Below are 25158 nucleotides of genomic sequence, written 5' to 3' on the forward strand. Positions count from 1 at the left end.
TTTTTTTTTTTTTTGCGGTATGCGGGCCTCTCACTGTTTTAGCCTCTCCCGTTGCAGAGCACAGGCTCCGGGCGCGCAGGCTCAGCAGCCATGGCTCACGGGCCCAGCCGCTCCACGGCACGTGGGATCTTCCCAGACCGGGGCACAAACCCGTGTCCCCTGCATCGGCAGGCGGACTCTCAACCACTGCACCACCAGGGAAGCCCCCACATGTTTTAACATCTGTTCTTCTCTGCTTCCTAGGAAACTCCTAATCCCCTTTTCCATTTCCATCCACTATTATTTTTCCAATCTTGTCCAAAATGGTAAATCCAAGGCTTCACTATAGCATCTTGTAGTGTCCATGCACACCTAGTATTAATTTCTGAACTACATTTACCATGTAGGTTACTAATTAAATCTCTCAATATGTGACATGTTATCAAAGTAATCACTTCAGAACTTCCAGGTCCATGTCTTAAATTTCTCATTAAAACAGAGAAAGATCATTTAAAATTTGTATGTCTGACAAGATTTCTCTGGAAATAAACCTAGGTAAAGAATCTCTGCATGGGGACTTCCCTGGTGGCGCAGTGGTTAAGAGTCCGCCTGCCAATGCAGGGGATGCGGGTCCAATCCCTGCTCTGGGAAGATCCCACATGCCAGGGAGCAACTATGCCCCTGTGCCACAACTACTGAGCCTGCACTCTAGAGACAGTGAGCCACAACTTCTGAGCCCACACACCTAGAGCCCATCCACCGCAACGAAGACACAATGCAACCAAAAATAAATAAATTAATTAATTAAAAAAAAAAAGAATTTGCCTTCTAATGCAGGAGTCGTGGGTTCGATCCCTGGTCGGGGAACTAAACTTCCACATGCCGCAGGGCAACTAAGCTTGCGCACTCTAGAGCCCATGTGCCACAACTAGAGAGAAGCCTGCCCGCCGTAACCAAAGAGCCCGTGCACCACAACGAAACATCCCGCATACTGCAGCGAAGGCCCTGCACGCCGCAACTAAGACCCGATGCAGCCAAATAAATAAATATTTTTTTAAAAAAAAGAATGTCTGCATGATACTGCTATCACTGGTTGGAGAGAGTGGGCATGCATGTGCATTTGTTTCAGCTGGTGCCTATGCACCCTCACACCTGTGCCCTAATAGTATTCCACTGAGAGTAATTAATTACCACCTTACCTTTATCTCAGTAGCACGTTGCTAAATGACACACTAACTGCCCTCCTGAAAAGCAAGAAAATCAAGCAAAGTTCTACGGATCCTAATCACATACCAGAATATTTTATATTTTACACAGACCAGTCTGTCCAAACCAGGTCTGAAAATGCCTACTCCATGCACCCAGATATCTGGCATATGTTCACTATACCAAAGTCTTCACTATGCCAAGGTGTCTTGTGGTCTCTTCAAACTTTAAACACTCAATTTTTAGATTTTTTAGGACAGCCAATACTTGCTAACCCTACATGTCTGAGCCCCCAGATAATGTAGGAAATTATACAGAGGAGAGAGAGCGGGAACAAAACGGGTGCCGTTGTGCCCAGGCCCCTTAGTCAGCCTCCTCGTCTCCTCCCTACCAACAAGGCTCCTCTCATGTGGGAAGGAGGGCTCCTTCATGGAGCAAAGTTGTGGAAAGGAATGGACCTGAGAATTTGGGATGAACTCTGGCAACACAGAGGACTGCTCATTCCCCTCACCCATCCTGACCCCTCAAAGACAACTTCCTCTAGTAACCTGGACTTGGAAAAACCTCAGGGAACAATAAAAACAGACCAAGCCTTGAGCAGAAAGAAACAATAGGAGGGAACACACAGCACAATCCTTATACTGTTTGATTCCTTCATGCTCAGATAAAGATAGACACTAGAAAGGGGTAGGGGGGCAGCACTGAATTTCTCAAGAGGTAACTACCTCTAATTGTGGTCTTTTCCACCCACCCCCCTCAACCAGGTTCACTCCCAGACCTATTAAATTACAGTCTCTGGTATGGGGTCACAAGCATTTTCTATTTTGGTTCCTTTTTTTTCTTAATTTTTTATTTTATATTGGAGTATAGTTGATTTAGAATGTTCCGTTAGTTTCAGGTGTACAGCAAAGTGCATCAGTTACACATATACATATATCCATTCTTTTTCAGATTCTTTTCCCATATAGGTTATTTATTTTGGTTCCCATTTTGATTGTAGAGCCAGGATTAAGAATTACTGCTAACTCAAAAGGAAAAAAAGGGGTCAAATGGGTAGAAGAGGGAAGCATCAGAGACTAGCATTTGTTAGGTATGTATTTCTTGCCAGGTTTGGTAGTGGAGCATTGCACATTTAACCTTATTGTTGGTCAAGAAGGAATTAATGTGTCCATTTAAAATAAAAAATATGGGTAGCTTTCCCAAGGAAACAAACAAATGATGGGTCCAGGATTTAAGCTCAGATATGTTTGGTCCCTCCAAACTACATTATTTCCACTATATTAGGCTGGGAAAACAACAGCAACAACTTTAGTCAGATAACAAAGGTATGTGTGTGTGGAGGCTAACAAAGAAAAGAAGGCAAAAGTTTCAGGTACTTAACTTTCCCTCCAGATCACCGGCATACCAAGTCTTCGTCCAAGTCTCAGATTTCCAGTCTGCATATACTAGAGGCCTGAGAGGCAGTGTGTTAAAATTCCTGCCACTAATAAGGGAGACTACGTTGTAAAATTAAAACTGATCATTTTCATAAATGCACTAATTCTCTACAATCAATAAAGTATTATTTAGTTAACTGCTACTAAAGGAAACCTGAGTGATCTTTTTGGGAAAACCCAAAAGAGCAGAAATCACTGCTCTTTCGGATTAAAGGACTGGTTAGCAGACTAATCTGTGTGTCCAAGTCATAGATGATTATTTGCTGGCTGTATGACATCAGCAAGCTCCTTTACCTTTTTCAGAAAATGAGGACACTGCCATGTTTTAAACAAGGATGCAATAAAGATGAAAGGAATGACCATGATTCTCTGTTTTCTGTCAAAGTGCCCCAATAGCAGAAGGAAACAAATCACGAAGCATTCTTAAAACTTGCTGAAATCTAGAAAATCTTTTGAAGTCTCCAGCTTTATCTGAAAAACTGCATTCAGTTTCATATACTGCTCTATCACACAGCCATATTTTGTTTGGATAAGAGAATAATTCTGGGGAGAAATTGGTGCTTAAGGAAAATTTTGACCATGCACTGGCAAACCATTTTAAGCATTACAATGGCAGAGACAGGTGTGTGAAAGCACTTTGTAAACTGTTAATTGCTAGATCCATATATGTTAGTACCATCCTCCAAAAGAAAACGTTAAAACAAATCTTTAGGAAGGAACTAAGGTGGACTAGATATTCTCTAAGGCTGTTATACTGTGCTTTTCACAGTCTCTCTGAGATATCTTTTCCTTTCTTCCAGTCTTCCAGACTGAGTACCTACTCTATGGGCTGGGCATTGCACTGGAAACCAACGAACAGCTATGAAAAGAAGTTCATTCTCTGCCCTCTTGAAGCATACATGTTAAAGTGAAACACTAACATTAAAATAGTTAATTACAAGTGTGATGAGTACTATAAAAGAGAAATCCACGTTCTACTGCTGACACAAGTGGACAAAGCAAACAGGGAGGTCCACAGGAAAAAGGTAACTTTTCAGTTTCCTGCATCTTTATTATTAAGTCGAAGCACCCAAATCCTGACACTTTAGACATATTCACACACACAAAGAACTTCTTCCAAAATCCAGTAAAGTAAATCAAGAATTTCAGAGTTCACTTCTTTACAATATTCAATGCCAGGCCATGTAGACCAGGAATATCACTCTATTTTTCAGGAAAAGAGGATTCATTAAGCATTCAGAGCATAAACAAGGTGACAAGTAATATTAGAAAAATGATTTTCCCAGAGACACTGGATTTGTGTGTGTTAAACTAGTATAAAAATAATATAACCACTCTTAACAATTAAGTATTTAAAGCAAAGGTTATCACCCTCAACCTGGAGGCAGAAGGTTCTGATCCAGAAGGTTCTGGCTCCATCATGTCACCCTAGCCAGTTCACATAGTCTCTTGAACCTCAGCTTCCCCATCTGTAAAATGAGAAGGTCAAGACAAAACAACAATGCCCTTAGGTCCCCTACCATGTTCATGTGCAGCATCTACCCAAAATAATTTGAAATTTGAGTATAGATCATTACATGTCCTTCTGATTACTATTCTGCATTTTTAAGTTAGCCATCATTTACAATATATTCATTCCACAATTATATACTAATTTTACTTCTAAATCTGTTTGGAGAGAAACAGGGATCTTGTCTTCCAGAAGTTCAAAATACTCAAAGACAAAGTCTTTAATCTGAGAATCTCAAAATAATTCCTTCCCTATCTTATTACTCTGCTAAAAAAAAAAAACCAAAAAACTATTTACTTATATCCACTCATGGTGAGCAGAAATACAATGTACTCTTCAAATTTTGGAAAATTCCATTTGAAATTCTAGCAAAACTGGCTCTATTCCCATTTTGGCATAAAAGCATCATGTGTTCAGCTCCCTCTCTGCCACTTCCTCTCAGCTGAGCCGCTCCCCAAGGAGATCACTCTCAGCAGAGAATGAAAGGGAGCGGGGAGGGGGAAGAGGAGGCTCAGCAGCCACACCAGAGTCTGCCAAACGCAAAGTTCATACCCAAACCCTTTCACATTGCCTCTGGCAGCCCTCAGTTCAAACAGAAATAGAAGTGAAGTCTTCTAACATATTTTCAACGCATTAATAAGAGGAAAAAAGTGGAAGGCAGCGTGATCTAAAGCTCCACGTTTCTTGGTGCATCAGCTGTGTACAAGGTGTTAACAACCAATGACCTTAGAGTTTCTCAAGCAGATGAATGTCTTTTGGGTTTTTTTTTAAGGTATTAAAAATTTAAGTCTTCAAACATCCAAGGTTTTATTCTAGGACTCCTCAATGTATCAGTGTTTTTAAAAGTTTGATAAGGAAGAGTGACGGCAAACAGTCATCCCTCCCTGTCAGAGCAAAAGTGGAACTTCAAATTTCTTTTTTTTTTTGACTTGTGGAAACACATTTTTTATTTCATAATTATCATATGGGATAGTAAGTTTAGCTGTATTAAGTTCAAATTACTGGGTTAGAGGTTGCAATTAATAAGAAGCTGTAGAAGATACCTACTGATGTATAAGGCTCTACTGGCTTTATTATAGTTCAGCTGACAAATAAGGCATATTTGTCATATTTGTCAAGGTATAATCTAACAGCACTTCAAATTTCTTATTTGCTGCATAACTTGGAACAGGCTGTAGTTACAAGCTGAGAGATATCAAAAAATGAATTGCATGAAAATTTTTAATTTCAATAAAACTGAACCTCTGTTACATTACAAAACTACTGTTTAGACCCTCTTCTCTAAAAAGACTATGCCCCCTACTTTCCAAATGTAGCAATACTAACACCTTATTTGTACCTGTGCCTAATCTCATCTACATCTCACAAAAATAATGAGGTAGTTAGAGTATCATAACTGTCCTCCTGTAGTTTTTTTTAACTAAAGAGAGACTTAGGAGATTCAGAGACTTGCTCAACCAGAAGCCATCCTTATCTAAACATGACTCCTCCAAGAATCTAAGCCCTCCTCTGAAAAAAGGGGGACAATATTACTTCAAAATATTCTTAAAGCTGTTGTATTTTCTGTCACTATAGATTAGAGTACATTTGCTAGAATTTTATATTAATGGAATCATCTAGTATGTACTCTTTCTTTGTCTAGTTTTTTAAATTCAGCATAATTATTTTGAGTCATTCATGTTGTTGCATGAATCAACAGCTCATCCCTTTTTTTTAATTAATTTATTTTTGGTTGTGCGCAGGTCTTCGTTGCTGTGCGCAGGCTTTCTCTAGCTGCAGCGAGTGGGGGAAACTCTTTGACGTGGTGTGCGTGCTTCTCATTGCGGTGGCTTCTCCTGTTGCAGAGCATGGGCTCTAGGTGCGTGGGCTTCAGCAGTTGTGGCACGCGGGCTCAGCAGCTGTGGTTCACGGGCTCTAGAGCGCAGGCTGAGTAGTTGTGGCACACTGGCTTAGTTGCTCTGCGGCATGTGGGATCTTCCCAGACCAGGGCTTGAACCCTAGTCCCCTGCGTTGGCAGGTGGATTCTTAACCACTGTGCCACCAGGGAAGTCCAAAAGTTCGCTCTTCTTTATTGCAGAATAGTATTCCACTGTGCAAACGTACCACAATTTGTTTACCCGTTCTCCAGTTGAGGGACATCTGGATTATTTATAATTTTGGCTATCATGAATACTGCTGCTTTAAACATTCACATACACATCTTTGTGTGGACATTGGTAAATTCTTAAGATAGAACTGCTGCATCCTATGGTGGGTGTATATGTTTAACTTTTTTAAGAAACTGCCAAACTGTTGTCTAAAATGACTATCCCATTTTACATGCAGAGCATCTTTAAAAGTGCCAAACATCATGAAAGATACAGCAACTCTAAGCCCCAAAGAAGGTGCATGTTTCAGTCAGGAGACAGAGACAGGAAGCATTTCACGCTGAAAAAAAGATTCACACAAAAAGAGATGGTAATATACTCCAGGACAGCCACTCTAGCCTATTAGTGATTTGTAGGTGTGCTGTCTTGAATTCCACCAGGAAAACCTCTATCTAAACACAAACAATGTAAGATATGTTTTGGAAGTCTAACATGCAAAGAAAAGGAAATCTTTAAAAGGCAGCACTAGGGCTTCCCTGGTGGCACAGTGGTTGGGAGTCTGCCTGCCAATGCAGGGGACATGGGTTCGAGCCCTGGTCTGGGAAGATCCCACATGCCGCGGAGCAACTAAGCCCGGGTGCCACAACTACTCAGCCTGCGCTCTAGAGCCCGCTAGCCACAACTATTGAGCCCATGTGCCACAACTACTGAAGCCCACGCGTCTAGAGCCTGTGCTCCAGAACAAGAGAAGCCACCCCAATGAGAAACCCGCACACTGCAATGAAGAGTAGCCCCCACTCGCTGCAACTAGAGAAAGTTCTCATGCAGCAACGAAGACCCAACACAGCCAAAAATAAATAAATTAAAAAAATAAATAAATAAAATAAAAGGCAGCACTAAAGCTCTGATACAAGCAATCATGACAGCAGTTCACCTGAGCATTATCTACTAGGCCGCTATGCTAAACTTTACAAGATTTATATATAGCCATTTTAGTGATCATTATCTCCATTTTACAGGTGAAGAAACCAGAGACAAAGAAGTTAAGAATGTGGCCCCAAGGTCATACAGCTTCTAAGAAGTGGAACCAGATATGCTAGATTCTAAACAATGCTTTTCATGGCTATGCTAATTTATTGCTCATCTCCAGGTTTCACAAGCCTTCCAGCCTACTTGGAAGATACCTCCCTGAAGCTGAGTGATACTATCCCTTAGGCCACACTGCTCCCCGTTTCTAACGTTGTACTCATCAAGCAACTTCCTGATATTTCAGTTTTTCCAAGCCCATTCTCTACTTGAAAAAAGAGAAGCTGACCAGTCAAGAGGAATAAAGTGGATATACTCAGCAGTGATTCTCCTAGAGTAAATCACAAGACCAGGCATTCTGGATTTGACCATTAACTTGAGCATAAATTTGGTCACTTGACTAATGATGGAGCATCAATATCCTTTTCTGAGGATCATCATAATAGAGGAAAAAGCACCAAGTCAGGCATCAATCCCATACAAGCCCACAACTGCTAAACTCAACTCTATACCTAGAGTGCAGGTATACACACACGTGCACACATACACAAAACCCACATACAATCGAAGAAACAAAAAACACAAACTACCCTTAAGTGTTAGAAAAAATCTCGCTGATGAAACTACTACAGATATAGCTGGAAGCACTCTCATAGCCTCCTTCCTTCTCCAGCAGGAAAAATAAAAATACATTATGCAAACTTCTAGTGTCTTTGGTATAAGGGTGATGAGGATGAAAGGAGGGCATTATTAGAAAGTTAAGAAAAAATACATTAACAGTTTAAATGGAAGGGGCATATTGTTTCAGAACTAACTATATTTTGGAAATAGCAAACAAGTGGCAGATCTTACTGATGGATCAGAATTTCTTCCCATCTATATTCTTCTGTATTCTCCACTTCTGTATTCTACAATACTTGAGGACTAAAATTTTCAGTAACAGCCAAAATTTAGACGTGTCTCTTAGTTTCCTCCCCAAAGGCTGGCCTGCTAATTCTTAACTAAATTCATGGTCTTGAGTAGCAAAAATCAGGAGAGTCTTTGACTTTACACAAATTTTGCTAGTCTTTCCACACCCTAAATATCTACAGGTTTACTGTTTTCTACAGTTGGTTTCCTACCGTCTTCTCCCAAGCTCCATTTTCTGGCTTCTATATGTCATCAGCAGTGGTGATTCTGAGAGGAAGGTATAGGTGGAAGACATGCACTAGGAACACCGAAAAATGGGAAACTGGCCCATTCAAAGTTGAGCAGTAGTGGGGCTTCCCTGGTGGCGCAGTGGTTGAGAATCTGCCTGCCAATGCAGGGGACACGGGTTCGAGTGCTGGTCTGGGAAGATCCCACATGCCGCGGAGCAACTAGGCCCATGAGCCACAACTACTGAGCGTCTGGAGCCTGTCCTCCGGAACAAAAGAGGCCGCGACAGTGAGAGGCCCGCGCACCGCGATGAAGAAACGAAGAAACGAAGACCCAACGCAGCCAAAAACAAATTAATTAATTAAAAACAAATTAATTAATTAATTAAAGTTGGGCAGTAGTAATGAGAAGTGAGAATGCTCACCCTGACACCTCTGTCTGTCTCATCAAGTCAGGAGAGCTGACAACATGGTATTTTCAGGAGAGATTTGGGTTTGGGTGAGATCAAGGAAGTGAAAGAATGGGAGATTTTTTGAAGCCATGGTGAATGGCAGCATTATGAACAGAGTTAGGAAGCATCAATTTTGCATACCAAAAATGGTTAATAAGAAAGGAACTACAACTGTCTCACATTTCCTTTTTTAAAAAATTTAACCCTTGACTCAATTCTTTTAAATTTTCTTAGCCAGTATCTTCTTGTCTGAAAATATAGTTCAACTTCAACCCAGCCCCTTTCAATAATTGCAAATTCTGAATTAATAAAGATTTAGTGATTTGTGACCTCATCTATATGAAGGTTGAGGGAAAATAAGAAGGACAGACCAGTCACAGGACAGTAACTGTTGAGCTGACAAATGGTAGGCATAAAAGGGAAGACAAAAAATACATAGGTGTGTTTGTGCATGTGTTACATATATATGTCACCAGATGGGCTGGGCCCAACTACACAAAAGGGGAAAAAAAGCTTTATCACAGCAAATCTATCAAAACCTGTAGACCTCACAAATATCTACCAAGGAGGATATTTTGTTTATTCTGATCATTTCAAGTAGAAGTCAACTTTGAAAGAGAACTGACGTATGCAAATGTCAAACCCCAGTGGTTTTTACGGTTTACTTTGAGGAGCCTATAGGGCAGGACCCACAGAGTCATTTGAAGATAGGTGTGCTCTGGTATCTGCCATTATGTTGAAATATGCATAACTCATCAACATGATATAGATATTGGCAAAATGACCCTTTTGGTACTTTAAAAAATATTACAACATCACAGAATCTTCATTCTGAAAGCAATCATTAAGATGACCTAATTCAGTCTCCTCATCTCTTACTAAGGATGAAGAAATTTCAAGGCTGAAAGGGGGATTTAAACAACATGTACAAAGTGGAAAGAACATAAATGAAATCTCTTATTTAAAAGCAGAGATTAAAGTGAATCAAATCAAAGAGAATCAAAACCTTTTAAAAACAAAAGTGTCCTCTAGCTTCATTTTTTACACAGAAAATCATAAATTATATCTTCTCCCTCTTGCAGAAGAGGACTTACACCATGTCAAATTAGGTCTTTTCTAAAATACACACTTATTCCTGCAGGCAGACACACTATCATACTGTTCTTTTCTTTTACATTCATTTCTAAATCCCATCATCTAACTGAAGTGTTTTCACAAAGTTTCACAAAATTGCTGTGGCTCGGCAAGCTAGGCATGTTTATTAATCCTCACCTCAAAAATACCTACTTTTAGAAAAAAAGTTAGAGGTAACAGAATCTAACTGTAAAGTGATCTTTCTTCTAGAAATCAGAAAATAGAGGTGGATAGTCTGGAATTCCCATTGTTTCCAAGACCCTCAAAAAGAGGAGATACTAGCTATTTAGAACAAAATATGCATGGAGTGGATTAGGACCTGCATTATCAAACAATGCCAGCAGTGCTGGTTCTTACCAGTGCTGCTTGGAAGGTAGGCTACATGTCAGAACCAAAAGAAATATGGAATACATATTTTAGAGATAACCTAAAATATGCCCTAAGGAACACTAATGGCATTTCAACATCCTTACTCAAGCAAGAAGAAAAGGGGTAATATTGTAGACAACCGCAGATTTACCAGGCAGGTCTTCCACGTGTATTGAGAGTCAGCTTGTATGTCAGGGAGGATGAGAGGGGACAACCTGATATCACTCATTTGATAGAAGAGAAAACTTATATCCTGAGGGATTCAATGGCTTGTATGGTCCTTTAGACAAGGGACAATTTCCATTTAGAGACTGTTCTTCTGCAAAGTTATTTGGTCCACAGACACTAGGAAGGAGAGTTGATGCCAGCCAGATATTTCTTGCAGTATTATTTAATACAATGACTTTCTGGCTAATAAGGTTTTGATGCTCCAGAACCCAATCCAACAAGTATACTGACAAAACCATTTCTAAGCAGCAAAGCTATCACCACTATTCCTATGCAAACTCCACTAATGGGAAACACCTTATGTCCAGTTTGAAGCACCTGTTGGCTATCTACCACAATGAGAAAATTCTGAGTTACAATAAGTTGATTTATTTATTCACATTCTCTAGCCCAGTCCCTCTCTATCATCTCCCTCCTTCTTCCTCCCCTCCTTCCTCCCCCCTAACACACTGGTATACAGCAAGGGTCAGCAAAGTTCTCTGTAAAGGGCCAAACAATAAACAGTTTAGGTTTTTTTTGTCTCTGCCACTGTAGAACAAAAGTAGCCAAAGACAATCCATAAATGAATGGGTTTGGCTGTGTTTCAATAAAACTATTTACAAAAACAGGCGGTGGGCCACATATGGCTCACAGGGCTGTAGTTTGTCAACCCCTGGTTTACAGTAGCAGTTCTCAAACTTTAGCCTGCATCAGAATCACCTACAGAACTTGGTCATACACAGATTTCTGGGCCCCATGATTAAAGTTTCTGATTCAGCAGATCTGTAATGGGGCCTGAGATTTTGCATTTTTAATAAGTTCCCAAATGATGCTGATGCTGCTGGTTCAGGGTCCACACTTTGAAAACCACTGGTATAGAATAATGGTCTACACTGCACTCAGTGAAGGCTGAAATGTAATGAACAGCTGAGAAAGTGGAAATGACATGCTGTAGACTTGACTGCTAATTTTACAGAATATTTCATATGAAGACTTACTGTTAAGTGCCATAATATTATCTGTTCCTGGATGATGAAAATTTATTCCCATGCGTCCTAAAAAATAAAATAATTTTACTTTAAGCACAGAGAATGCTTAATATAATCATAAATACATTGTACAATATGAACATTACAAAAAACTAAAACAGATTAATCTATAACAATGCTGTCAAAGGCCATAGCAGTTAAAACAGTTTTAAATCAAGTCATAAAACATACACATGAAAAATCTTAAAACAAAGCTAAAGTCTCAATAACAACAAAGAAATAAAACAAAACAAAAAAGAAGCTTCCCTTATAATAGGAAAAATTAACACATCTCCCACATTCCAATTTAAACATGCCACTCCCTGGATTAAGCATTTTATTTAAACAATTCATACTGCCCTTCAAATTCAAGCAGCAAAATAATGAATTCAAAGAAGTATACAAACTTGAAGCTTAGAGGGAATTGAAAGATAAAGATTTCACGGTGGCTCAAAAATGCAACATAATGATCAGAATGGCGACCAGAAGAAAGATGTAAAATTTATATAACAGATATAGTGGGGGACAATGACTGGCCTAAAAATTTAGGGTTCTTGTGCTGCCCCTACCACTCACTAGTTATACGACCTTGGGCATAATGCCTGTGTCCAGACCTTTGTCCTTATAGTAACAGGGGGCTGGCCGCTTGTTTTGTCTGCCTCCAAACAAACAATCATTTCTACATTTTTAAAAAGTTGTAAAAACAAACACAGAAATTAAAAAACAAAGAATAATGTGCAGGGCTTCCCTGGTGGCACAGTGGTTGAGAGTCCGCCTGCCGATGCAGGGGACGCGGGTTCGTGCCCCAGTCCAGGAAGATCCCACATGCCGTGGAGTGGCTAGGTCCATGAGCCATGGCCGCTGGGCCTGTGCGTCCGGAGCCTGTGCTCCGCAACGGGAGAGGCCACAACAGTGAGAGGCCCGCGTACCGCAAAAAAAAAAAAAAAAAAAAAAAAAAAAAAGAATAATGTGCAACAGAAACTATACGGCCCACAGGCCTAAAATATTTACTCTCTGGCCCTTTACAGATGGTGTTAGCCAGCCTCTGTTCTATAAGATGACAAGTCTGAATAAGATATTTCAACTAATAGCCTCCAGGTTTAAGAGCAGAAGATGTATTAATTACTTGGGGAAAAGGACGATGTACTAATTATTTGTGATTTACTTATCATATTCTGAGGTATTCAAACTAAACAATAAACAACCAGTCACTGGAAAGTCTGCCTAAAAAACCCAATCACTGCTGAGCAGAATTTAAGGAAATGGCACATTGAGAGGGTCTTTCAATCTCTGACCTAGGAATATTCAGATATGGGTGTTGTTCCTATAAACTAGGGATGTTCCCTAAACGTTCTCAGAATAATAACGGGTTATCAAGAAATCCAAGCAAGCCCAAATTTAGCTCATTCAACTTCTTTCACTTCCTGTGCTACAATCATTTATGGTAAAGAATTATGTAGTTTACAACCACTATATCAAATAATAGTTTTTATATGTTTCTGGAACTACTTATGTTCTCTAATGTTAAGGGATGCCCCTCTCTGCAGTCCTCTAGAAGCTGGATCCTTTTTGTACTCTTTCCATCAGGTCTTGGGACTTTTCAACCTAGCAAGATGAAACTGAAAGGAAGCTCAGTAGTTTTCTAATTATCATCCTCTATCCTACACCAATAACTTCCAATTCAGTCTTTCTAAAGATGAGGCAAAACAAGAGCCTTAGGCAATGTTTTGTAGTTGAAGGCATCACTACTTGCTGAAAAGCAGAAAATTCTTTTGCCTTTCCTGGTATCCTTCCTAATTCTGTTGGCCTCTGACTTTAATGATCTCTAGATCAAGATCATCAATCAAAGATTTTATACGAAACTCTAGTTCAATGTCAGAACCATCAGAACCAATTACTTAAATGTGATCTAATTTTTTCCCAAATTCTTTTTAGTAAACCACTTAAGGCTTCTTTAAGCTACTTTCTCTACCTCTTCAAAAATTAATATTTAGATTATAAAATACAATATATTTTCATTGGAGAAAAATTAGACAATACAGAAAAATGAAGAAAACAAGATCACCAAAGACAAGCTCTGCTAACATTCTGATTTATAGCCTGCAAGTTTAGGAAGTATATATGTATAAAGGTTTCTTTTCTAAAATTAGGTTTATTTTATAATATTTTAAAAATTTATTATATAGTATGCCTTAAGTTTTACAGTTATTATGGGATTTTGAAGGAGAGAGAAAATACCAACAGCAAAAGAAAAACTGACTCCAAATTCAGATGAGGCCATTTCTTTTTTCTTCCTTTTGTCCAACAAATACTGCTGTTTAATCAGCTGTGAAAATAGAAATCAAGTGTGTGACATCTGGTGATTTTTGTTAATGCAGTCTGGTGCTGCCAGCGTGACATTTTGTCACCTGTCCACGGTCTGCTATTTTTAAATTGTTCTTGTCAGCTAGCTATCTTTTAAGTATAGTGTAAAATATAAGGTTTCGAAAACTGGAAGGCATACTTAGTTTTACTGAGTTAAACGATGCTGTGGAAATCTGAGACCGTGTCCCACTTTCCCCACTGCACAAGGCCTGATAAATGGGGGTGGGAGAGGATGGAGGGGGAGGTTGGAGAATAGGGTTACATATGGCTATTCAGACTGTAAAAATCACAGTCTCATAAGCTCAATTCATATTTATATTTAAGATGTTAGTTATAAAAAACTGCCTTTACTGCTATTCAAAGTTTCAGAGTCAAACTAAACCCATACTTTCATATGTCCAAAATAAAAGCTGGAATTTTTATTAATTTGTAACTAATTATGAAAGTCACCTCTTCACTTCTGCAATTTCTTATGAGATAGGGAGCAACTATCTTTCTCTAATCATCCCCACATGTTCTAAAAAGTCAAGTCCTTTGGAGACCTTTACATAACAGAATGTGAGTGCTGTGTTCTAGAAAACGTTATGAGACAATGCACATTCTACTAGATTCTATTTCCTACTAATTTTCTCTATAAAGTTGAAGAGACAGTCCCTCAGAAAAAGTATCTACAAGGTACAATAATGTGATATGTAAGAATACAATAAAATGGTGCTTCAAATTCCTTTTAAGGAAAAATTATGAAAGTATGGTACTATAATATTCGAAATGTGTTCCAAAGAACCACGAAGCAAAAAAGGTGAGCTTTGACCTGAGGTCAAATCCTTGTTTCTTTGCATACCAGTTGTGAATAATTTTTGGTATGTTATCAATTCCTTTGTGCCTACATTGCCTCATTTCAGGCTGTACTCTAGAACAATTAAATCAGAATTTCCAGAGGTAGTACCCAGGATTAAAGAATCCTTAACCTTTTTCTTACTCTCAGGTGATTATGGTGCTATACTGAAAGGATCATTGGGCAAATTAATGGGAATTACCTATAAAAACAAAATCACTCAACTTCTATCTGTTGTCTTCCCTTTTGTATAGAAGAGGAACAATGACTTCTTGCTAACTTCGAACCTGTGCCCTAACAGTTTCTGGGATCTGCAAACTTTTATACAAGCAGACTGATATGGGCCAAAGGGAGGTAGTACAAAATTACAACTGGAGTAATAATTCAAGTACGTAAAGAGACTGTATATTTTTCTGAATAAACTAAATGTAATGAAGGTGCACTTTTTCTAAAACAAGGTGACCTCAACATTCCATAAAAGGGACCAATTTTCTGAAAGGCTCTGTAATACTAAATTTAAATTATGATGAATAAAGAAAAATGCCTCTATAATACCAAAGGGATGGCATTATTTCTTCCAAGTTTCTGTCAATTTAAATGTTTTAAAGCACTATTATCAGAGGATAGCTGCTATTTTTTCCCAGATTCAGTATACATTTGAAAAACAAACCCTTCGATATCAGTTCTCAGCTGACACCTGCTCTTTTCATTTTTCAAATTTCAGTTCCATGAATGGTGAAGGAAGAGAAAATTCAAATATACAAAAATGTTTCATCAGGCACTACCCCCAAGTGCCCAGCCAAGCCTACTCTTCTGTTATAACAGGGAGACTACACGGGATGAGAAAAAGGTGGTTCCTCCCTGTTTTTTGCCAAGGACTCTGCTATATTGTACTACCCCAGCCAGGCAATGGGACCTTGCTTCATAATGTCACCTACCCTGCCCAATGCACTGTGTTGGTTTTTCCCTATTATTCTTCTCTCTCATCACTTTGTCCTCTTTGAATAATAATCCCAAGAGAGGGTATGAATAATCAAACCTTACGTCCCTGGGTTTTCAGAGAGGTTCCCCAGTGGCTAGGTGAACCCTCATCATCGGTAGCAAGCCGGGGGACAGTTGTAAGGAGGGTGCAGGGAGGAACATTTTCCCCTTTCCTAATCCTAACTCTCCCGATGCCAGAAATCCCCCTAATCCTCATAATCATGAGGAGAGTTGGCTCTCCCTGCATCCACTAGAAAAGAGGGCAGAGGACAATTCTTCCCACCCAGGCCTCACTCATACCTCTACTGACCCAAGGATTTCTGTACTTAGAAAAGAAATAAGGGATAGTTTTTATTAGTTCATCTCCCTTCTCAAAACCCTCCTTCTCATTTCCTGGAGACATTTTCTCAAATGAAAGACAGGAGAAGTCATACCTAAGTTATGGTAAGAGACAACAGGTAATTATTAAAATGTTATTCTGCTACAATCAAGAACGGCAGTTTGAGATCTAAGAAGCCCCCCCAAAATTAGTTTTTATTTTATTTAAATTAATTTTTGTTTAAATAAGCGTTCTGTGATCTGAGCAACACTGCAGAAGACATTCCTCAGGGTTCTGTGAAAAAAGCTCAGTTTGACTTTTTCTCTACATTACTTGACATTTTTAACATGGGGAGGAGGTTTTTTTTAATTTAAAAAATTTTTAAATTTCCTACAAACATCTTTAAGGCTGATCTAGTATAGGTAGAAATATGATTGGAAAACTGTTAAAGCTCTTTACTAAAACAAGTTTTATTACTTCCTAAACTTCCTATTCGGTCATTTCTCCCACTAACCCTTTTTCTGCCTGAATCAAGAGAACAGTTGAATAAAGGGATTTCTTATTGAATACATTTATACAATGAAATATCACTGTGAACTTATTTTCACCATGTTCACTTTAAGTACATCATGAAGTACTTTTATTTTTCATGAATGTGATATTCTACTTTATTATACTTTCTTTACACTATTCAGGTATAAAATTTTGTAAAGCCAACAAAACTTAGGAGGATTATTTTTCTTTCTCCTTTAGGTGGTTTTTGATAATGACAGAATGTTTATCCTTCAAGAATCACTACTTATATCTATGGCAAATACACAATTTTGACAACTTGCATTCGAAAGCTTTCAACATTTAGCTGCAGTCTAGCTGGAAGGAAGTAAATATTGTAGGGATATAAAGGTTTACTTTATTACCCAGGCCAGGCAGTAGGCACACCACTACCACTGCTGGTAAAAAAAATCACAGATAACTTTTGAGCAGTTTCTAGTGTCAGGGACTTTATCTCACCTTCACACCCACTCTATGAAGTAGGTGCTTTATTTTAATGATGAAGACACTAAGGCTTTAAAGAGGCTAATTTATCTAGATCAATAGCTAACTAAAGGCAGAACCAGAATTCAAACCCAGGTTTGAATGACTACAAAGTCAGAAAGGCTGAGTTGAAATTTCATTTCCTATACAGAGAATATAAAATGTCTGGAAGAATATTAATAAAAATAATAATCTTTGTTATCTCTAGGTAGTAAGTCTCAGGTGGTTTTTTCACTTTCCTTTTCGTCTTTTTATGTACTACTTGAATTTCTTACAATGAGCAAGAATGTATTTTTTTCTAAAGAAAACCTAAATCCATAGAAAAACACCAAAACAAATAAGCACACAAAAAAACAATGACTCTCTAACTTGAATTTTAAGACCCTCAAAATAATGTTCAAGTAAAACAAGAGGATATTAAAGCTAGGAGGAAGAACAGGATGGATAGGGGGAAGTGTTTCTGGACAGACTCATACAGAAGCCATGTGGTAGTTCCCCTATCCTACCACCTTTCTCTTAAAGCTCAATTCACCTAGACATTTACATCTTTTGAGCCAGAGACCCTCTCTATGAATTTACCTTAAGAAAAAGCTACATGCAAGAACTCATCCATGGCAGCATTACCTATAATGGAGAAAAAGCTGGAAACAACCTAAGAGTCCAAAGTTAAGGTCTATCAATAAATTATAAAGACAAGGTAAAAACATAATGTTTATTATATGGAAAATATTTTAAAAGATACATCATGACAATGTTTCTTTTATTTTTAAGTTATCTTTTAGTTATTATACTTTGCTCCATTTTTTAAAATCAAATATTACTGAAAATCTTTCCCTTAAAACACTAGCATCATAATTATGTTTTTAGAAGTAATAAGGATCAAACACATGGTGCCATAAACCAAACGTAAAAGTCTCCCAGCTGGAAAAGGGAAGCCTGAAGTTCAAACACCCTAACCAGAGGACAATAACATGGCGATGTAATTGACCACGGGAAGTAGTCCATTCATAAGAAATCAATGTGGGTGGTTGTAACCATATTGAGGCTGTAAAAAAGTACATGTTAAGTGCCTTCCGACTTATTAGGACATATTATATGTATAAGTACAATTCAGAAGGCTTTTATAGATGAAACCTCACATTTGCAAGTGTAGTGGAGAAATTTATGCAGAGGTAGCTGGACATAAAATTAAAAAGGAGCCATCACAAGTAGAATAAGGTATTTACATTATCCCATAGTGAGGTACCCTCCTTACACTTTGACGGTGCCACTCTCAACAGGGCAGAACAGCTCCTGCTTAATCAATATTCAAAAAATTCTAGAAAATTATTTTACAGACTATAATCTAAGATCCTTTCATAATCTTTTATTGCTAGAAGAATACAGACCAAGATAAAACAGGTATGCATAAAGAACAAGGACTGAATATTTTAGAATAATTAGGATGGGCTTACAGCTGTTCGCGGTAGAGAAGGAAGACAAATGTAGCCTTAGAAGATACTAAAAACACAGAACAGTCTGTGAATATTGTTTTTTGAGTTTTTTTTTAAACACCATTCTCACTTCTAAGTGAAATTACCATGTACCTAATCTTTACTGAAGAAAGATGTGGTAACAGTGACTAAATATAACAATGACTAAATGAGAGGCCTTTTTTCCTACTTCTGAAGGACTTAAAATATAGCTTTTCTCAAAATCTTTTATTTTCTTCATAGCCTGTTAACTACTTTCTTTTCACTGGAAATTGAGGAAAGCAGCAGAAAATCATGAGTGTGACAAGAAAATGATGAAATAGATTTTTGGTGTGGCATGAGGAAATGACTATCAGGTTCACAGTCAGTCATACCCTATATAAAAGCCTGCAGAGAACCAGAGGGGATCAAATTCCTCACAACTCTAGAGGACATAAGGGTTCATATAAGACAGGCATCCTTGTGGCTAACGCTTCCAGTTTTCAGATAGTTAGGCTCTAAACCCAAGTACAGTGGCTATTTCCACAGAAAATTTCCATTTCAGTATTTTAAAATATCACAGGGCCCCTGAAAAGTCCTATACCGCATAATAAGAACTATCTGTAATCATGAATGTAACATCAGCCTCTATCCTGAATTTACACGGGCTCTAAATATAGGAAGTCCTAATATTGCTGACCTTGGGACTTTCTGCCTTATATTTAACCCAAAACATTTTCCTTGTGTTTAGCCTTAGAGAATGCAAAGGGTCATTTTCTGCTCTTAAGTCTGTGTAGCGTTATTTCCTACACTAGGAAAGTGATTGTATTTTAATAAAATGAAACGCTTTTCTACAAAGTTTTCTGAAGTAGTCTTTGGAGATTAAATCTCATACTTCCTTGCAGTATACTTGGACTTAAATGAATTATCCAGGTTCAGCTAAACATTTCAAATGCACAAAGCCCCAAAAATTTGGCTTCTGGTCTCATGCTATAAACCACAACCTCAGCTACCCAACACATGCTTCTGCCAGACATTATGATTAAAGCAAACAACCTTGATTATGGTAGGTAGCTGAACCCAGGTTTAAAAAAAATCAACTTTAAATACATTCCACAATGCTTTACAGAAGCAAACAAAAACAAACAAACAAAAAAGAAACAAAAACAAAACCACAATTATTAAAAAGCTGATTTTTGTTTAAAACACCAAGCAAGGAATGGACATATGAATATTCCTAACCTGCAAAATGATTCCTCCACATTATATCAGCGAAACTCATTGGTGGGCCACTGGGAGGGTAGTGTTTACCTTTCAGAGGCTCATGATCAGTCCTTATCATATCCATTAAGGAGTTCTCCAACGAGTGCAAGTTAAAAGTGTCATAGGGCCTACTCCGGTCCTAAAAATAAAAACAGAACAAGACAATACATAAAATTACTTCATAAAATTAATAACCATATCATTTGCTTCTTGCCATGGATTGATGACATGAGTCAAAATTCCAGGTAGTTTTAATAATACATTCTTTTCATTAAGAATAATGACTTGGCAACATTAAGTTTAATACAAGTTTCCATAATTAATTAAATTGTATCCTTTACCCTAATAATTATTTAATATATATGTCCCAGTACTTCAGACTAATTTTCTCTCAAATGAACTAAAAAAGTAAATTCAAAAGGAAGAGTCAAGTGAATTGGCTTTGCCCTCCACGCTTCACCCCCCTCCCTCTACTATCAACTGAATACTCTATTCAAATGAATAGATTTTTTTTTCCCTAGAGGAAGACCATAACTAAGAACTCTCAGTCTACAAACAGAATCACTTCCCTGAAAAATCAAAAGGTGACTGTAGTTTCAATGTAATTTTATTGGGTATCTTTAATAATTATTACTGATAAGTTCCATACATTACATATACTTTATAAAAATTAAAATATGTCCAAAGTACTAAAACTACCTTTTGAAAAGCACTCACAGGAAAAAAACTTTAACCCAAGGTAGTATGTTTTCATGATGTTAGATTCAAAAACATTTTGAAAACAGAGAGCTAACACAAACTAAGTGAAGAAATAAATTGTTCTACTGCATTTCACTCAAGCCCATGGGAGAGCAACACCTACAAATTATTTTTAGTAGTCTGAGCCTAAAAGGAAATGCAGTTCATGGCCTAACTTAATACTATAGAACAGATTTAGTTTGCTTTTGCTAAAGAAAAGCAATACAGTCATAAACATCAAAAACCACACCAAATCAAACCACAGCAACGAGAGATTATTTTCAGGCTCTTGAAAAGTTTACCCAGTTTTGCAAATGATCACTTCTCCTCCCCTATGAGCAATAGAATAACAGAATGACTGCCTTGATGAGCAAAAAGGGATACAACAGGTAAAAATCTCAGCTACAGTGATCATTTTCTAGTTTAAGCCTTAAAATCTTGGGAAGCTGTTTTCTTCTGGTTTCTGGAAAGCATGGCTGTATATCCATCCAGGGAGGCAGAAAGGAAGGTGGCACTTCCTCAGCTCTGAGCACAGAGGAGGAACCCAGAGGGTTACTGAATGAATGAATGCAGTAAGTTTGGATGCAGGTCCGAAGAAGAGCCCTGAATAGAGAACCAGAACGCAAGAGTGCTAGAACTACAATCAATTAGGAGCTTTTGGGTACATCATGATCTCTAGTCTGTGCCTGAAATTCCTCCCTTTATACAAATGAAAGGATTGAGCTAGATTATTTATAACATCCCTTCCAATAGTATATATATATTTTTTTGACTCACACATGAAGAGTAGGGGTGGAGGGCACAGATGTTATCAAATGCCACAGAGAGATATTTCATTTTTACAAGCCTTTAATGCACAAGTGTAGGGCTGGGCCCTGGTGATTCAGAGATGAATGTTATAACCTAGTCCCTGTTTTTAAGTAACTGGTAGAGGGAGACATAACCAATTAAAATTAGAGCATGACAGGTGTTTCAACAAAGGAATGTATACAATAAAAACTAAGTCACATCTATTTCTTAAAGAACATATATTTGTGTGTGTATAATACATTTTTTTTTAAATCACATTCTGTAAAATCCTAGGTGTCTTGAATCTGGACCTGACATTTAACCAGGCATGAGGCTTGTCTTAGTTATTCTCAATGTCTTCAGTATTCTCATTGGTAAAATGGGATCTTACCTGTGAGGATTAGGGTGAAATTACTTAAGTATTCATTTTACTCACATCATGTTTGACAAAAAGCAAGTGCTCAACGTTTCTTTCTTTACTGCTGCCCTCCAACTCCTTTCTACCTCCACCCCATTTTTTTTCCTTTTCAACTAACACTCAGCAGTTACCTATCTCTACTGATGGATAAGGAAGAGACATGGAATATTTTCTTTGGTTCTCCGTTTTGGTCTCTATATAATTGAAGAAGGTCTTTTCTTTTGCCTTTAGGGTCTTGCTGCTCATCATTTGTTTTGCTTTAGGTTCAAGTTATCAGTGGAAACTCCAATTACTTATGGAGTAAAGCTGAATTTCCAGAAATGCAAGTTTGTACCCCTAAGAATGAGTATCACATTCTCTGTCCAAAGAAAAAGCCAGAGGTAAAAAAGTGTACTGATGAGTAGTCAAAATGACAGCCTATTTCTGGCACTGACAATCCCAGAATGTGTCTAAGCGCCTTCTATCATACATATCCACACTTCTAACTAGAACCCTGCAGATGTGGGACTATTTCCAAAAAGGCTGATGAGGTGAAGGAACTATAAAAAAAAGGCTGTTTGGAACTATAAAAAAAACTATAGTTTTTTATAAAACTAAAAAAAAATCTGGCTGATTTTAGTACCTTTCCAGCCAGAACAGTTTATTTTTTTCATTTAACTCTTGATATTATCCTTCAAGGTGGATAATAACATACTCCTTTTACACAAGGAAGGTAAGGTTCAGAGAAGATTCAAATGTGGATCTGACCTCCAAGCCAGTATCTAAGGAGTATAAAAATCTGTCCAAAGAAGTTAATCCAATCCATATGGAACAGTAAATGAAAGCCCTATAGAAGCATAGCATTGCATCTAATTACCAATGAAATAACCTTCCTGGCAAGGTGGTAGTGAGTTCCTGTCAGAAGACTATCAGATATTAGATGACTACCTGTCAGGAAAATTGCTGGGGGTATTTGGAGGGGATTCATGTAATTGAAGTGGTTCCCAAACCTGTCAGACTGTTAAAATCACATGTAGAATGGTTAAAATGCAGGTTCCTGGGCTCTGGCTAAAACCAACTTAACTGTAATTTTAAAAGAAATTAATGTCCTGGTGATTCCTATGACTGGCTAGATTCGAGAGCCACTGGACTGGATGATTCTTCAAGTTAAGCCTTTACATTTATGAATCTGATCACAAAAATGGGACAGTAAAGTGATGGGAGAGACTAGATAGCAGCAAGAAATAAACAAGCCCGGCCACTTTGCCAAGGGTCAGCTTTGCAGTCTTCCAACTGATTGTGGGTGAGAGAAGCAGGTGGTGGCCTAGTTTTTAAAAGGACAAACTTTGAAATCAGACAACTAATTTTCAAATTCTGGCTCTGCCACTTGCTGGCATGTCACTCTGAACAAGTTTCTAAGCCTTGATTATCTACATTTATAAAATGGGGGTGATAATTCTCTTTTTATGGTTGTTTTCAGTGCTATATGACAAACGTACAACAAGGCATCTGTACTGTGGTGGCTACTGGAATATTAGGGAAAACACCAAGAGACTTCTGTGATGCTACCTCAGGGTACTGGAACATAGATTTTAGAACCTAGAGGTTCATGGATGCTAACCTAACAGGGTTCACTAGTGCTCAACAGATGAAACACGTGAAATGCACAATAGAATTTGCGTAGGCTTCTTAACTGAACAAACTTCAATAAGTACTGAGAAACTTATTTTCTCACTAAAATTAATTCTATGTTTCATCAATTTATATTTGTATACGATTCATCCTTCTTAGTTTTGTAAGTAGTAAATGTTGCTGAAATAACTGATTAACTGGAAAGAAAAAACAAAAAAGACAGAAAAACTAAAACATCTGCAGTGAAATTCAACAGAAACTATGCATAGAGAAAACAAGCCCGCAATTTATCATTTAACAGCAAAGGTTACAAGTGGCAAATAATCATTTAAAGTCTTTCTTTTTCATAAGTTTTGTTTCCAGGTATAGGGAATAACAAATAAGGAAAACATCTTTTTAAGTGTGTTTTGAACAAGCAAACACATCAGGAAGTATTAGAACATGTATAAATAATGATTCCTTGGGCTTCCCTGGTGGTGCAGTGGTTGAGAGTCCACCAGCCGATGCAGGGGACACGGGTTCGTGCCCCGGTCCGGGAGGATCCCACATGCTGTGGAGCGGCTGGGCCCGTGAGCCATGGCCACTGAGCCTGCGCGTCCAGAGCCTGTGCTCCGCAGCGGGAGAGGCTACAACAGTGAGAGGCCCGCGTACCGGAAAAAAAAAAATAATGATTCCTATTATTGACTCTTTTATCTGGAGATAACGAAGGACAGATGTCATCAGTTAGATGTACATAGAGGCAGCCACCCCCACTATACAGTTCATTAGGCCTGCTTTCCTTCTTCCCCTAGCTTGACTTAATATTTATAAATTTATCAAGTACTTAATACGTGCCTGGCACTGTTCTAAGAATGCTAAATGTATTCCCTCACAACCCTATGAGGTAGGTAACTTTTATCCCCATTTTATAAATTAAGCAATTAAATCTTGAAGAGATAAGTAACTGGCTCAAGGTTACAAGGCTAGTAAGAGGCAGAGCCAGGACTCAGCTAAATCCCGACTGTGCTCTTAAGGACTCCCAGTGTACTGCTTCCTTGACTTCCTCCTACTCTCTTCACCTTAAATGCTTTTCACAAACACCCACTTCAGCCTAATACTGACACAATCAGAGACAGGACTCTTTTATCCCACCCTTCCACACAGGCAACCTAACCCTCACTTGCCCTTGGTCAATGACCCTTGTTCTACTGACAACCAGTTAAATTCAAGTAGTAGCTTGATCTACCCTCCAGGACAGCCCCAGGCCTGCCTCTACCAGCCCTACCCCATTCACCTGCCTTTTTCTTGGGAGAGAAATCCAGGACTCTTTTCTACCCTTTCTGGCTTATCCCCAGACATTTCCTCTCCTAGAGATATAAGGTCAAAGCTGCAAGGGGCCAAGAACATCTGAAGAAAAAAGCAGCTCTGGAACCAAATGATAAAATTAATCATGGTTATATAACTGCTCAAAGTCACAAAGCTGGTCAGAAGTCAGGATGTGAACCCAGGTCTGTGACTTTCAAGTCCACACCAGTAATGCTCCAATGCTCTACACTGATCAGTTGCCGTGTGTCCCATAAACAATGGGAGCCTGGCTGGGAACAAAGGGGCACAGACAAGATAAAAAGTCAAAAGGAGGATAGATGTTTGAAAGTGTTATTAGCAAAGGATAAATGCGGTTGTGAAATGATACAGAAAAAAAAGAGGAGGAATTCCTGAAGGAAGGTTTTTCTATTTATCATATGGCTTCAATATATGTACATATGGATAAAACATTTCAAAGTTAAGTGTATTCAACCCATAAA

General features: G+C 38.2%; 1 protein-coding gene across 5 annotated transcripts in view; it reads right to left on the reverse strand.

The window, feature by feature from the left end:
• CPEB3 (cytoplasmic polyadenylation element binding protein 3) overlaps nucleotides 1-25158 on the reverse strand; it is a 176758-nt gene that overhangs the window by 87526 nt on the left and 64074 nt on the right. For 4 of the 5 annotated variants that reach the window (XM_082673966.1, XM_082673964.1, XM_082673965.1 and 1 more), the window contains 2 exons: nucleotides 19798-19957; nucleotides 11541-11597 (listed from right to left, as the gene is read on the reverse strand). In XM_082673966.1, coding sequence (XP_082530092.1) covers nucleotides 11541-11597; nucleotides 19798-19957 — 217 coding nt within the window. The remainder of the gene's footprint in view (nucleotides 1-11540; nucleotides 11598-19797; nucleotides 19958-25158) is intronic. The other variant, XM_082673967.1, reaches the window with a different exon arrangement.

The sequence above is a fragment of the Grampus griseus genome, assembly GCF_964374135.1.
Source record: "Grampus griseus genome assembly, chromosome: 16".
Taxonomy (NCBI): domain Eukaryota; kingdom Metazoa; phylum Chordata; class Mammalia; order Artiodactyla; family Delphinidae; genus Grampus; species Grampus griseus.